The 16,353-nt window shown below is 47.0% G+C and overlaps 1 protein-coding gene across 1 annotated transcript in view; it reads right to left on the bottom strand.

Annotated features, from left to right (window-relative positions):
- The window catches only part of LOC145337959 (NACHT, LRR and PYD domains-containing protein 3-like), a 108,968-nt gene extending 95,557 nt beyond the window's left edge, over positions 1-13,411 (bottom strand). The window contains exons 1-3 of the mRNA XM_080182737.1: positions 13,276-13,411; positions 775-946; positions 603-668 (exon numbers count right to left, since the gene is read on the bottom strand). Of these exons, the coding sequence (XP_080038863.1) occupies positions 603-668; positions 775-946; positions 13,276-13,347 (310 nt within the window). The 5' untranslated portion in view covers positions 13,348-13,411. The remainder of the gene's footprint in view (positions 1-602; positions 669-774; positions 947-13,275) is intronic.
- Positions 13,412-16,353: the final 2,942 nt, after the last annotated feature.

Here is a 16,353-nt window from a genome sequence, read left to right as displayed (position 1 = left end):
CAGACCCTTGCCCAGTCACTTAGATTATCTATATCTCTTTGTAGACTTTCAGTATCCTCTGCACACTTTGCCACTCATCTTAGTGTCATCTGCGAATTTTGACACACTGCACTTGGTCCCCAACTCCAAATCATCCATGTAAATCGTAAGCAATTACGGTCCCAACACTGATCCCTAAGGCACACCACTAGTCAATAATCGCCAATAAGAAAAACACCCATTTACCGCAGCCACCCCCCCCACCCCCACTTTGCTTTCTGTTAGTCAGAAAACCCAGGCACACAGGAGCTCTGTACTGAGATTCACACAGTACTGGGTTTCAGCCGGGTGTGTACAAGACTTCAGAGTTAATAGCAATTAACAGCTGGGTTAAGTGAAAAGATGCAGTGGTCACACGTTTGAAAAAAAAACAACAGGTCAAACAAATTGTAATTTGAAGCAATGTATGTTTGAGTATTAATGACAAAACCGAATCATGCTCTACCCAATTTCCACAGTCTTTAATTTTCACTATCCCAGATTTTCACAATCTCTTAAAAAAGGCTCCAATCATTCAGATTCTCAGAAGTGAAATAGTTTATAATCTCCATTTCCTCTCTTACCTTTCAGGTTACTGGATAATTCAGATAAACCATTCTCGATGTCCATATAATCAAACGAATCAGCACCTGTTTAAATAAATGAACTTCCATGAAAACAGCTCTGTGTAATATTACACTGATATCAGCAGTGTTTAAATGTGAAATTGTGAAATTCACTGTGATTTTACCGTACCAAGCTCCTGTATTTCTTTCAGTATTTTATCCAGCTTTGGGACTCCGTGACGCATTCTCACAAAGGATTCCCACATCACCCTTCGAGCCTGAGATCCTTTTCCCATCACCAGACTGAGGAGAAGTTTGGAACTGTCCACCCGGTTTCCCTTATCCATGAGCTCAGTGACTTTCTATGAAGAATAATAATGAAGAATAATGAGACACAGAGTGAAAGATAAACACTGAGAATGAGAAGGAAAGGATCTGCTCAGTGATGGGATTTCCCAGTTGTTTTCAGCTCAGAAATCAGTCACTGGGCCAAGTCCTGATCCATAATAAACACGGACTGAAAATTCTCTTGAAATCTCATTCCAATCATTAACAATAAACAAATGTGAATCAATTGAACTAGAAATCAAAAACACATTTCAGCTAGTGTGGAATCACTGAGAATCTGTAATATGTTCATGTGATAGTTGTCTGTCCTTCACTGACCAACATGATGGGGTGGCACGATAGCACAGTTGTTAGCGCTGCTGCTTCACAGCTCCAGGGACCTGGGTTTGATTCCCGGCTCGGGTCACTGTCAGTGTGGAGTTTGCACATTCTCCTCTGCGTGGGTTTCCTCCGGGTGCTCCAGTTTCCTCCCACAGTCCAAAGATGTCAGGGTTAGGCTGATTGGCCATGCTAAAGTTGCCCCTTAGTGTACTGAGATGCGCAGGTTAGAGGGATTAGCAGGTACATACGTAGCGATAAGGGGATAGGGCCTGGGTGGGATTGTGGTCAGTGCGGAATTGATAGGCCAGATGGCCTCTTTCTGCACTGTCGGGTTTCTATGACATTCGATTACTGATTGACAACATGATCCACGTTTTTCACACACTTAAATCACGCTCTGATTTTCCAGGAAATCCTGATGAGATGTGGCTATGTTTTTTTTTCTCTCTGAAAGGGTAGTGCATCTTTGAAACGCTCTTCTTGAAACGGTGGTAGGAACGGAGAGGGGGATGGTGTCTTGGTAAGTCTGGGTTTCCTGCAGGTGCTCCTGTTTCCATTGTCTAAAGATGGGCCTGGGTAAGCTGCTCTTTCAAAGAGTTGGTGCAGAATGATGGGCCTCCTTATGGACTGTAGGGATTCCTGCTCTCCATGTGTAAGTAAACTAAACAGCAGCGAATCAGAACTCAGACAGAGGGAAATAATGAGTCTGATCCTTCAGTTATTGAAATGGAAGCAATGTTAAAATGAAATTTGACTGACAAATTGGCACTGACTAATTCAAATACTGACTGCTAATTTAGGCCAGGAGAATGAGCCATTGACAATGGTGAAAAATCTAATGTAATCTTTACTGCTCAGTAACTCAAATTACAGAAACAAAACATTTTTCATTTTCAAATTACTGGTATGAAATCTCAGTAAAGAGGAGAGGGGAGTTAGATAGGATTTGAGAGATAGTAACACAGTTACAAGTGGGGTGTGAAGGAGGGGCTGGGCAAGATGTCAAAGAGACATTTAATGGAGAATTTCAGACTGGAGTTTACAGGAATGGTTCAAACTCATTGACTTGTAAACTAGAAGAATGGGAATTTTAAATCAAAGACATCTGAGGACTGGGGGCCATCATGAGTACAAAGTGATATCTGCAGTCTGACAGGGAACATAGTAAAGGCAGCAGAATCTGAGGAGCTGAAGATAAAGGACAATGTGGGAGGCCCAACAGGAGAACATTGGAACAGACGAATCTGGGGGTAACACAAATATAGATTCAGATTCAGCAGGAGCTGTACTAAGGTGGGAGGAGAAATGTGTTGTGTTACATTCAGGGAATAAGGATATTTCTGCACTGATAATTATACAGGAAATGGGAGTTCAGCTTGATTCTAAACACTGAAGTCACAGATAATCTGTCCAGGTCTCAGTCAGCCGCTTTAGATCACGTGGAGGGAATTGAATTGGTTTTTCTGTGATGATGGGGATCCCATGAAGAGGCTGAAATGAATAACTCAGTAACATGTCTGACTGAATATTATTGTGAATGTTTCAGCCTGGTCTTTTGCACTCATGAGCTGGATGTGAAACTTTGCAAAATCCCCTCCACACGTTTGCTGTTTAATTATCCAACATCATATGCCTTGGTATGGCAGAATAGAAAAGCTTTATGCTGTGTCAGTTGTGGCTCAACTTGCCTGTCTACCTATAGCAGGGTGAGGGGTTGTAGATTCACCAGATTGGCACATTGTTTTTATCTATCCCTGCTGCTGTTCCTGCAATGGTCTCTGTAGTAATTCAGAAAGAGACAAATTCCTCTCTCCTGAAACCCTTTAGTGGGACTAACAAGATGAGTTGCATTCGTTACAGTAAACAAGTCTGTAAACTTGGGACCTACAACAATCGTGAGGCTTAAAGGAAAAGGTTTTAAACTCCCATCACTATCTTCCCATTGGGCAAGTCTCCTTTTGCTTAATAAGTGACTTTATACTCCACAAAGCCCATGGACAGATTTATCAACAACCCCCCGTGTCCTTCATAACACTCGCCCCACTCCTCCCCCCCTCCACCTTGAGTCTGTTTCTCCCCCAATGTCCCCACCGTGAGGAGATACTTCCTATCACTTAGTGTTTGGTCTGTGGTGTATTGAAGGTGGGCCTGGGTCAGGCAGTGAAGTGAATAGGGTCCTCTGCTTCGAAGGAGCATCGTAGGTTCACTGATGTGGTCTCCTCCTTTGGTTTTGTTGTAGCCTGGACACCCACTTCCTCAGCTTTCATCTGCGAGTCCGTGCCTTCTTTATCTGGAGAGGCTAATGTGGACTCAGCTTCGAGTTGAGGGTCAACATTGGAAGTGGCTTCTCCATGGGGAGTGAAACCTGTTCAGAAGTGGACAACCTGCATCTGAGATGTTTCTTTAAGCTTAAGATGCAGGCCCTGTTTTCTCCATAACAGTCACAGAGTCCCAGCTGGGACCAGCGTTGAAGTTGACTGTGTGAATCAGGTGACCTGCTTCAAATGTTCTTTCTGTCCCTGTAGAATCTTTATTTCCCTTCTGATTTTCTCGTTGGGTCTCCACCCTCCCTGCCAGGTTTGGAAACAATAGTCTCTGTCTGATATGAAGCTGCCATCCCATTAACAGATTCACAGAGGCAACTCCATTCGTTATATGTGGTGTGATCCTGCAGTCAAACAAATATCACACCAGTTTGCTATCCATGGTTGCCATCAGTTGATTTTTTTCCTGCCATTTCTGAAGTTTTGCACTGCCTCTTCCGCCAATCTGTTTGATACCCCAAGGTGGCCATTATGTAGTTCCATTAATATTGGGTGTCACCTTGGGGATGGAACAACACTCGAGACTCTCAATGATCCCATCCCACTGCTAGTCTTTCTTAGCTAGGTAAGGTTGCATTTCTTCACAGAGTCACCATTGGAATCCTCCATGTAGAATCAAATACTGTCGATTGATCTTTGTGTCCAGGCTCTAATCTGTAATGTGGAGACTGGAAAACTCTCCAAATGATTTAGTGTCATCACGACCTGATGCAATGCTGGTAAAGGAGACAGGCTCATGGGTTTTGTGAAGCAGAGGTCGTATCCCACTAACTTGATGGAGTTTTTCGAGGAAGTGACGAAGATGATTGATGAGGGTAGGGCAGTGGATGTTGTTTACATGGACTTCAGTAAGGCCTTTGGCAAGGTTTCCCATGGCAGACTGGTGCAGAAGGTGAAGTCGCATGGGATCAGAGGTGAACTGGTAAGGTGGATACAAAACTGGCGCGGTCAAAGAAGACAGAGTAGCAGTAGTGCATTTCTGAGGGCTGTGACAAGTGGTGTTCCTCCGGGATCAGTGCTGGGACATTGCTAAATGATTTGGTTTGATTAGTAAATATGTGGATGACACAAAGGTTGTTGGATTTGCTGATAGCGATGAGGACAATTAAAGGATACAGCAGGGTATAGATTGGTTGGAGGCTTGGGTGGAGAGGTGGCAGAGTTTAATCGGGACAAGTGTGAGGGCCCAACAGCCCGAGGGCTGTGGAAGGAGGGATAAGCAGGGACATTCTAGATAAGTGCAGGAAGAATAGGGTGGTGGTAGTGGCAGATTTTAATCTCCCCAGGGTAGGCTGGAAGGTGCCGAGATCAGAGGGTGCTGACGGGGAGGAATTTGTACAGTGTGTAATGGAAGGATCCCTGGAGCAGTATGTGGATAGCCTGACCAGAGAGGGGGCTATACTGGACTTGGTTCTGGGGAATGAGCCTGGGCAGGTGGTTGAGGTTGAAGTAGGAGAGCAGGTGGCTAACAGTGACCACAACTCTGTCTGGTTTAAGATATTAATGGATAAAGATGAAGCCTGTCCTAAGGGGAGGGTGTTAAACTGGGGGAGGGCTAGATACAACCGGATTAGGCAGGATCTTAAAGATACGGACTGGGGTAAGCTGTTTGATGGCAGGTCGACGCTGGGTATGTGGGAGTCTCTCAAGGGAAAACTAAAATCTTTGCAGGAAAGGCACGTGCCGGTCAAGAGGAAGGATGGGAAGGGTAGGATTAGAGAGCCGTGGGTAACTAGGGATATTGAGGACCTGGTCAGGAGGAAGAGGGAGGCGTACATTAGATCTAGGCATTTGAGGACAGAGATAGCGTTAGAAGAATACAGAGAATGTAGGAGAGAACTTAAAAGGGGCATCAGAAAGGCAAAAAGGGGCCACGAAATGGCTTTGGCGGGTAGGATTAAAGAAAATCCTAAGGCATTTTACTCCTATGTTAGAAATAAAAGGATGGTTAGAGGGAAGATTGGTCCTCTCAGGGACAGAGGAGGGGAACTATGCTTGGAGCCTGGGGGAATGGGGGAGATCCTGAATGAATACTTTGCGTCGGTATTCACGCAGGAGAGGGGCCTGATGTCTGGTGCTGTGCTTGAGGAGTTTGAGGATCTGTCGAGGGAAATAGTCATCACGAGGGAAGAGGTGTTGGGACTTTTAGACAGTATAAAGACGGATAAATCTCCGGGGCCTGATGGCATCTATCCCAGGCTGTTAAGGGAGGTGAGGGATGAAATTGCTGGGCCTCTGACGCAAATCTTTGACTCTTCTTTGGACACAGGTGAGGTCCCAGAGGATTGGCGGATTGCAAATGTAGTACCGTTGTTTAAGAAGGGTCAGAGGGATAACCCAGGGAATTATAGGCCGGTGAGCTTGACTTCAGTTATAGGCAAGCTAATGGAGAGGATCCTCAAGGATAGGATGTATGAACATCTAGAGCGCTGCAATCTGATCAGGGATACGCAGCATGGCTTCGTTACAGGGAGGTCGTGCCTTACGAATCTAGTGGAATTTTTTGAAGAGGTGACAAAAACGGTTGACGAAGGACAAGCCGTTGATGTCGTCTACATGGATTTCAGTAAGGCGTTTGACAAGGTCCCTCATGGTAGGCTGATAGAAAAGGTGAAGGCTCATGGGATACAAGGCCAGGTATGTAGATGGGTGGAGAACTGGCTTGGGAGGAGGAGACAGCGAGTAGTAGTGGAAGGCTCCTTTTCCAATTGGAGGTCTGTCACCAGTGGTGTGCCGCAGGGCTCGGTACTAGGACCTCTTCTATTTGTGGTATATATTAATGACTTGGAAGAGGGGGTAGGTGGTGTGATCAGCAAATTTGCTGATGACACTAAGATGGTTGGATTGGCGGGTACTGAGGAGCAGTGCCTGGCAATGCAACAGGACATAGACAGGCTGGTAGATTGGGCAGATAGATGGCAAATGGAATTTAATCCGGAGAAATGCGAGGTGATGCACTTTGGCCGGAATAATGTGGAGGGGAGTTATACGATAAAAGGTAGAACTATCCGGAGTATAGATACGCAGAGAGGCCTGGGGGTGCAAGTGCACAAGTCCCTGAAGGTGTCGGCGCAGGTGCAGAATGTGATGAGGAAAGCGTATGGTATGTTTGCCTTCATAGGAAGAGGTATAGAATATAAGAGTAGGAGTCTGATGTTGCAGTTGTATAGAACGTTGGTTAGGCCTCACTTGGAGTACTGCGTCCAGTTCTGGTCGCCGTACTACCGGAAGGATGTAGAGATCCTGGAGAGAGTGCAGAGGAGATTTACCAGGATGCTGCCTGGTATGGAAGGGCTGTCTTACGAGGAAAGATTGAATGAACTTGGGCTGTTTTCCCTTGAGAGACGTCGGCTGAGGAGGGATCTAATAGAGGTTTATAAGATTATGAAGGGGATAGATAGAGTAAATGGTGGTAAGCTATTTCCGCTACAAGAAATGGATAGAACGAGGGGTCACGGGCTTAGGGTGAGGGGGGCTAGGTATAAGACAAATATTAGAGGGCAGTTTTTCACGCAAAGGGTAGTGGGGGTGTGGAATGCACTGCCGAGTAAGGTGGTGGAAGCAGGCACGCTAGGGTTGTTTAAGAGTCACTTAGACAGCCACATGAGCGGGCTACATATAGGGGGATATAGTAGGCCTTACTAAACATTGTAGGCTTGGGAATACGTTTTGCCTCAGGGATGTTAGTCTTTGCCTGTTTAATAATGAATTTTTTTGTCTCCACAGGCATTTAAGTCCAGCAAGGGGCATGCAGGCGGCAGGTTGTAGTGGGCTGCTCTTGGACGTTGCTTCGGGAGTTGCCTATTGCTTCATGTCGTTAGTGTGCTTAAACTGGACCATCTCGAGGGCAACATGACAGCTCAGAGACTATCTCTGTTACTGTGCGGACACATGGATTTGGGCCTGTGTCTGTGGGAGTTTGCACGTTCTCCCCGTGGTTGCGTGGGTTTCCTCCGGGTGCTCTGGTTTCCTCCCACATCCCCAAAGATGTGCTTTTAGGCTGATTGATTGGGTACTAAATTGTCCCTATATTGGACCTCCCTGATCCTCGCACATTAGGCGTAGACTAAAATCATGAATAGGTCACTGAGACAGTGGGACGGCGGCACGGGCTCGTTGGGCCGAAGGGCCTGTTTCCCGTGCTGTGTTGTTCTTTGTTCTTTGTAATTCATTTTGGAAAGTCTAATACAGAAAGGAAATATACAGTAAATGGCAGAACCCTTCACAGTATTAATAGGTAAAGGGATCTGGGTGTATAGATACACAGGTCACTGAAAGGGGCAATGCAGGTGGAGAAGGTAGTCAAGAAGGCAGGCTTGCCTTCGTTGGCTGGGCCACTGAGTTTTAAAATTGACAAGCCATGTTGCAGCTTTATAGAACCTTAGGTGAGGCCGCACTTAGAATGTAGTGTTCAATTCTGGTCGCCACACTACCAGAAGGATGTGGAGGCTTTGGAGAGGCTACAGAGAAAAAAAAACAGGATGTTGCCTAGTATGGAGGGTAATAGCTATGAGGAGAGGTTGGAGAAACTTGGTTTGTTCTCACTGGAACGACAGACGTTGAGGGGAGACCTGAAAGAAGTCTACAAGATTATGATAGGCATGGACAGAGTGGATAGTCAGGAGCTGTTTTCCCAAAGTGGAAGAGTCAATTACTAGGGGGAGCACCTGTTTAAGGGGCGAGGGGCAAAGTTTAAAGGAGATGTATAAGAACATAATAGGAGCAGGAGTAGGCCATTTAGCCCTTCGAGCCTGCCCCGCCATTCAGTAAGATCATGGCTGATCTGTCGTGGCTCAGTTCCACTTTCCCGCCCTCTCCCCATAACCCTTAATCCCCTCTCTTATCAAAAACCCATCAACCCGCGTCTTAAATATATTTAGCGAGGTAGCCTCCACCACTTCAACGGGCAGAGAATTCCAGAGATTCACCACCCTTTGAGTGAAGAAGTTCCTCCTCAACTCCGTTCTAAACCGCCCCCCTTTTATCTTGAGGCTGTGCCCCCTAGTCCTACTGTCTTTTTTGAGCGGGAAGAGTCTCTCCACCTCTATCCTATCCATCCCATTCATCATCTTATACGTCTCAATGAGATCTCCCCTCATTCTTCTAAACTCTAACGAGTACAAGCTGATTTTTTTTTCCACAGAGTGGTGGGTGCCTGGAACTCACTGTCGGGGGAGGTAGTGGAATCAGATAAGATAGTCACTTTAAGTGACATCTTGACAAATACATGAATTGGATGGGAATGGAGGATATGGTCCCCAGAAGGGTAGGGGGTTTTAGTTCAGTCGGACAGCATAATTGGCAGGCTTGGAGGGTCGAAAGGCCTGTTCCTGTTGTTCTTTGGGGTTAGCCATTTCCCAGTAATTCTATAATGATGAGGGCAGCCTTTGTTGTGGTGATGTGATTCCCTTGTGTATCTCTGACTCTGGAAGAAGGAATAGCAGCATGGTACGGTCAGGTATTGGCCATGGTTTCTTCACTAGGCAGCACACGTTTTACCGATTCCTGTAATTTCACCTTGGCTGTGCCCTTTGGCAGTACTTGTAATCATTTATTGTCTGGCATCCACAACTCTCTGGCACATGTTCCCCAACACTCCTAGGGTCATCACTGCCTTTCGTTGATGGTCTTTTAAAGTTCCGATCTCACAAAGGGTCCTTTAACAGCTGGTTTACACAAGCCCTCTCTATTAAAGACTGTTTACACAATGACAATCTCCCCAGTTGGATGACTTTGCTGCCTGATGCCCCTTGTAGTTCCTGAGCACCTCGTCTGCTTTATTCTGACATTAGGTTATTGGAATTATTTGTTGTGAATCCAGACTGAGTTATACCAACAGCTTCTTTTTGTCTAGTTAGATTATTGATGCTGCAGACCAATCTATATCACCACAATTCATCTCGAGGCAGCAAGATTTCACAAATGTTCTGCTAATTTTCATCATCCAGACAGGAATTGGGTGATAGGTTCCCGACAGGTTTCTCAGCCACGTTGAAGTGGTATCTCTGGAGTATAACAGAGGGATTCGGGTCATGGAGGATTTTCCCTCGGTCTACTAGTTCATCAATCGTTTAAGTCAGGAACATGCAGCAAGGTCAAACTTTTTAAATCATACTGAATGTCAGGGCCTCGCATGCTCTCAACAATATTACATTTGTTTTTCATCTCCTTCAATGTTGCTGACATGAAATTAGTAATGCATGCTCTCTGTACACTCTTATCATAGGGCTCAGGTTTCACAAAAACAAACATATTTCCTTTTCATTACTGAAGCTACTTGACGAATGGCAGTCGTCCGCAGAGGCGAGTCCTCATCGCCAATGCAGAAAGCCTCCAAATCCACTTCCCCATCACCAGAAACCATTTATTGAAAATCAAAAGGAAGAGCAGCAATCACAACTTACAGCAAGTCTGAATCCCAGAACCAGCAGTCCGGCTAAAGCCTCCGCTCAAGCAGGAAGTTTGTACTTCAAAAAGCCAGCAGGAGATTTAATGACCATCTCCCATGTCCTTTATGGCCATCATAACACTCATCTACACAACTCATTGAGCCAGGGTTAGGCCTCTGGTTTGATTATAATGGTGGAGTGATGGATGTGTGATGTTATTATCGAATAGATTGAGGTGATAAGCAATGCTGCACCTGATAATCTAGCACATTTCACAAGGACATAGCATCACACAACACCACACCCACTCATCAGTGTAAAGAAGGTACTTCATCTCCAACACAGACTGTGTGCTGAGTCTTACCAACACTGTCATAAACAAGTGAATCGCCACAAGTTCAGCCTGGATAGTTCAGTCAGTAATCGTGCTGCCAAGGCATCCTTGATTGGAGAAATTAAGCTGCTTTGCCTCTTTTTCTAGACCATTTCAGAGGACAATGAGTAGTCAAACACATTTCTGTGTGTCTGGATCCACAAACAGGCCAGCTTGAGTCAGGACAGCAGGTTTCCTCAGCTAAACTCACAGCTAAGATGCCTGAAGATTGAAGGGTGGCAAATGTTGTGCATTTGTTTAAGAAGGGTTGCAGGGAAAGAGCCTGGGAACTACAGGCCGGTGAACCTCACATCGGTAGTGAGTAAGCTGTTGGAAGGTACTTTGAGATACAGGATCTACATACAGACATGTAGAGATGCAATGACTGATAGGGGACAGGCAGCATGGTTTTGTGAATGGAAAATCATGTCTCTCAAATTTGATTGAGTTTTTTGAAGGGGTAACCAAGAAGGTAGATGAGAGCAGTGCAGTTGATGTTGTCTACATGGACTTTAGTAAGGTCTTTGACAAGGTATTGCATGGTAGGTTGCTGCATAAGGTTAAATCTAATGGGATCCAGGGTGAGGTATCTAAATGGATCCAAAATTGGCTTGATGACAGAAGACAGAGGGTGGTTGTATTGGGTTGTTTTTCAAACTGGAAGCCTGTGACTTGTCATGTGCCTCAGGGATCAGTGCTGGGTCCACTGTTATTTGTCATTCATATTAATGATTTGGATGAGAATTTAGTCAGCATGGTTAGTAAGTTTGCAGATGACATCAAGATTGGTGGCATGGCAGACAGTGAAGACAGTTATCTAGCATTGTAACAGCCAGTGGGCTGACAAATGGCAGATGGAGTTTAATTTAGATAAATGCAAGGTGATGCATTTTGGTAGATTGAACCAGGGCAGGACTTACTCAGTTAATGGTCGGGCATTGGGGAGAGTTACAGAACAAAGAGATCTAGAGGCACAAGTTCATAGCTCCTTGAAAGTGGACAGAGTGGTGAAGAAGGCATTCGGCATGCTTGGTTTCAATAGTCAGAACATTGAATACAGGAGTTGGAATGTCTTCAAGTTGTACAAGACATTGATAAGGCCACACTTGGGATAACGTATCCAGTTCTAGTCACCCTATTATAGGAAGTATATTATTAAACTAGAAAGAGTGCAGAAAATATTTACTAGGACGCTACTTGGACTTGATGGATCGAGTTGCAAGGGAGTTTTTTTCCTCTGGAGCATAGAAGGCTGAGAGGTGATCTTATAGAGGTCTATAAAATAATGAGGGGCACAGATTAGCGAGATAGTCAACATCATTTCCAAAAGGTAGAGGAGATTAAACTAGAGCGCATAGTTTAAGGTGAGAGGGGAGAGATACAAAAGGGTCCAGAGAGGCAATTTTTTCAAACAGAGGATGGTGTGTGTCTGGAACAAGCTTCCAGAAGTAGTGGTAGAGGTGGGTACAACTTTGTATTTTAAAAGTCATTGGGAGTTACACGAGATAGGTATGGAGGGGTATGGAACAAACAGGGGCAATTGGAACTAGCTTCGGGGTTAAAAATGGGGCAGCATGGATAAGCTGGGCTGAAGGGGCTGTTTACATGCTGAAAATCTCTATGACTTTACAAAGGGCCTTTGACGAAAATCGAATATTAATGTCAAAGCATGTTCCATGGTGTTTTAAAGCTCCGATCTCATAAGGGCTCCTTTAACATTGGTTTACACAAGCACCTAAGTGGATTTCTGGATTTTGAGGCCAGATCTCCAGTTTGTGTATCCAGCAATATCCCAATAAGCGGCGGGGCGAGCGCAGCCGAGCCCCTGTCCCCGGGCGGGGCGAGCGCAGCCGAGCCCCTGTCCCCGGGCGGGGCGAGCGCAGCCGAGCCCCTGTCCCCGGGCGGGGCGAGCGCAGCCGAGCCCCTGTCCCCGGGCGGGGCGAGCGCAGCCGAGCCCCTGTCCCCGGGCGGGGCGAGCGCAGCCGAGCCCCTGTCCCCGGGCGGGGCGAGCGCAGCCGAGCCCCTGTCCCCGGGCGGGGCGAGCGCAGCCGAGCCCCTGTCCCCGGGCGGGGCGAGCGCAGCCGAGCCCCTGTCCCCGGGCGGGGCGAGCGCAGCCGAGCCCCTGTCCCCGGGCGGGGCGAGCGCAGCCGAGCCCCTGTCCCCGGGCGGGGCGAGCGCAGCCGAGCCCCTGTCCCCGGGCGGGGCGAGCGCAGCCGAGCCCCTGTCCCCGGGCGGGGCGAGCGCAGCCGAGCCCCTGTCCCCGGGCGGGGCGAGCGCAGCCGAGCCCCTGAGTATAAGAACATAAGAAATAGGAGCAGGAGTAGGCCATCTAGCCCCTCGAGCCTGCCCCGCCATTCAATAAGATCATGGCTGATCTGTCGTGGCTCAGTTCCACATTCCTGCCCTCTCCCCATAACCCTTAATCCCCTCTCTTATCAAAAACCCATCAACCCGCGTCTTAAAAATATTTAGCGAGGCAGCCTCCACCACTTCAACGGGCAGAGAATTCCAGAGATTCACCACACTTTGAGTGAAGAAGTTCCTCCTCAACTCCGTTCTAAACCGCCCCCCCCTTTATCTTGAGGCTGTGCCCCCTAGTCCCACTGCTCCTCAGCAGACCTACCTTCCAACGCGCTCCCCCAGTCAACATTCGCCAATTCTTCTCTCATCCTACCGTACTCCCCTCTGTTCAAAATCCAAAAGGATCTCCAGATCCCAGAATTCCCAATCTCAGAGGTTTCCCTCTCCTCATACCTGGGTCCGGTGTAGACTTACAGACAGGAATATTATTAGTCAATAATTCCATTATCAGTGCAGCAAGTGATTCCGTGTATGCCAGAAGATCATTTGAACAGAACCTGTTCTTTTACCATCATTTGTCAATATATCCTGAAAGATTTGCACTGATTGAAATTCATTGTGTTCCTCTCACTTACCCGATGTTCTTGTTCAGTGAAAATCCCCTTGTCTTTTAACAATGAGCTGATTCCATTCACTCCTCCTTCCATCGCCTGCACGAGTCTGTCCCGGTAGAATTTTGTCAATTTGAACAGTTGGTAATCATCACAGTTTGTCAGGAACTCAGGGATTGTGGAGTTTGGATCTGTGAACACAAATGGAGAAAAATAAACACTTCAATGAGTTTCTATCCATGTCGTTACGCTTTACGAGAAGAAACTGAAGCCCCCTGTGAACCGTATTATCAAACACCTTCTGGGAACACAGAAACACAATGTGGAGATGCCAGTGTTGGACTGGGGGAAACACAGTAAGAAGTCTTACAACACCAGGTTAAAGTCAAACTTTAACCTGATGTTGAGACTTCTTACTGTGTTTAACACAGAAACATTTGGTGAAAGCATATTTGACCATACCCCTGTAATGAACTTAGTCCCAAATCCATGAACATCCATTGTTAAAAGAGGCTACGAATTTCAAATATAAAACCAACATTTTTTTTTAATTGTTCTCTAGATGTGGGGGTTGCTGGTGAGGCCTGAATTTGTTTTCTTTTCTTAATTTACTGTTGGAAGGAAACTTGCAGATAGTGGTCTTCCCATATATCTGCTGCCCTTGTCCCTCAAGGGCGAGAGGTCGTGGATTGGGAAATGTTGAAGGAGCTTTGTTGAGTTGCTGCAGTTCCTGTAAATGATGCATATTACTATCACTGTGCATTGGCGGCTAAGGGAGTGAGGTGCTGTTCAACTGGGTTGTCTTAAGAACATAAGAAATAGGAGCAGGAGTAGGCCATCTAGCCCTTCGAGCCTGCCCCGTCATTCAATAAGATCATGGCTGATCTGAAGTGGATCAGTTCCACTTTCCCGCTTTCTCCCCATAACCCTTAATACCCCTGTCTATCAGAAACTTATCTACCTGTGACTTAAATATATTTAGCGAGGTAGCCTCCAACACTTCATCGGGCAGAGAATTCCAGAGATTCACTACTCTTTTGAGTGAAGAAGTTCCTCCTCAACTCCGTTCTAAACTGCACCCCCCCCTCTTATTTTGAGGCTGTGCCCTCTAGTTCTGTTTTCCTTTCTAAGCGGAAAGAATCTCTCTACCTCTACCCTGTCTGGCCCCTTCAGTCTTCTCCTGGGTAGTACAGAGCTTCGAGTGTTCATGGAGCAAGTTGCAAATTTTCCAGTTGTGCCTTGCAGATTATGGGCTTTGGGGAGATAGGTGGTGACTTACTCTCCACAGAATGCCCCATATCTGACCTGTTGTTGTTGCTGCTGTGTGTATATGGCTGATCGAGGTCTGTTTCTGGTTAAAGTCACTGTTACTATCTATGAGGTAAGGCAATGACATACATTTGGTATCAGAATGGGTTGGGGAGGGGCTGCCAATCCTCTAAGTGCTGGGACAGGGGTAGAGGGCTGGGAGAGAGTGTGGGGAGGGTTGCTTCCAGATAATACACACAGGGCATATGCAAAATTTGAAACACAAAATTGCAGGACAACATGCGTCCCAGCAGGAGACAAGCCAGAGCCTCATTCTTTGAGATCATCATTCCTTCCCATTTGGTCAGCTGGCCTGGCAGAGGCAGGAGATCCTTCCTGATGGCAGTTTAAGTCTTGCTGTTCTGTCCTATGGCCCTTGTTTTTTTTCCAAAAATATACTTTATTCATAAAAAAACCTCAAAACATTGCAAACCAACATCTAAAAATTACAAACAGTGCAAAAAAAGGTCATTTTTACAGACCTATACAGTCTTATTTACACAAAGTTATAGGCATTTCAAAACTTAAGACTATATCCATGCCTCAATAAATTACTGCCGTTAGTGCTCAGATTAGCACACAGCTCCGCAGGTCGAGGGTATTCTGCAGTTCCCGGGCCCTCGGTCTGCCTCCGTTAAAAGGCCTTACAGTGTGGCCTTTCCCCATTGTGCCTTTGCGGCAGCTGCCCCAAGTTTCAGCCCGTCCCTCAGCACGTAGTCCTGGACCTTGGAATGTGCCAGTCTGCAACACTCGGTCGAGGACAGTTCTTTCAACTGGAAGATCAGCAAGTTTCGGGCGGACCAAAGTGTGTCCTTCACCGAGTTGATGACCCTCCAGCAGCAGTTGATATTTGTCTCGGTGTGCGTTCCCGGAAACAGCCCGTAGAGCACAGAGTCCTGCGTCACCGAGCTGTTGGGGACGAACCTCGACAAATACCACTGCATCTCACTCCAGACCTTCTTTGCAAAGGCACATTCCACAAGCAGATTACCTGAAGGTGCTGGGGATATGGTTTGGAGCGGCAGGGGCTTGCATCAAAAACTGGGAGGAGCGCATCGCCAAAGCCAGGCAGAAACTGGGCTTGTGGGAGCAACGCTCCCTCTCCATGATAGGAAAAAACCTGGTGATCCGGTGCGAGATGCTGTCCAGGTTATTGTACGTGGCGCAGGTGTGGCCCATCCCCAAATCCTGCGCTGCAGCAGTGACGCAGGCCATCTTCAAGTTTATCTGGAGATCAAAGATGGATCGCGTCCGGAGGGAAGCGATGCACAAATCTCCAGAGAACGGAGGGAAAAACGTTCCCAACGCCGCCCTCATCCTGATGGCCACCTTTGTGTGCGGCTGCATCAAGCTGTGCGTAGACCCTCGGTACACTAACAGCAAGTGCCACTTTGTTTTGTGGTTCTACCTGTCCCCAGTGTTGCGAAGGATGGGTCTGGCCACACTGCCGTGGAACGCTCCGAGTAGTTGGACCGTCCCGCAGCACCTGTCCTTCGTGGAGGAATTTCTCCGCAAACACACCTTTGACCACATGGCGATTAAGCAGTGGTCACTGCGTAACGTCCTTGGGGCCCTGAGAGAAAAGGAGATGGCGGATCCTGTCAGATGGTTCCCTCAGCAGACCGTCAGTATCATCTGGCAGAACGCCTCATCACCAGAACTCAAGATCTGGCTTGGCTGGTGGTGAGAAGGGCATTCCCCGTCAGATCCTTTGTGCATGCTCGAAGTCTCAGCATCACAACACGCTGCCCTCGAAGCGGCTGCGGGGCTGATGAGGCGGTCGCACACCTCCTT

Source organism: Carcharhinus amblyrhynchos, unplaced genomic scaffold (assembly GCF_965287045.1).
Source record: "Carcharhinus amblyrhynchos unplaced genomic scaffold, sCarAmb.v2.hapA scaffold_86, whole genome shotgun sequence".
Taxonomy (NCBI): domain Eukaryota; kingdom Metazoa; phylum Chordata; class Chondrichthyes; order Carcharhiniformes; family Carcharhinidae; genus Carcharhinus; species Carcharhinus amblyrhynchos.
This window is presented reverse-complemented; position numbering and strand designations above follow the sequence as displayed.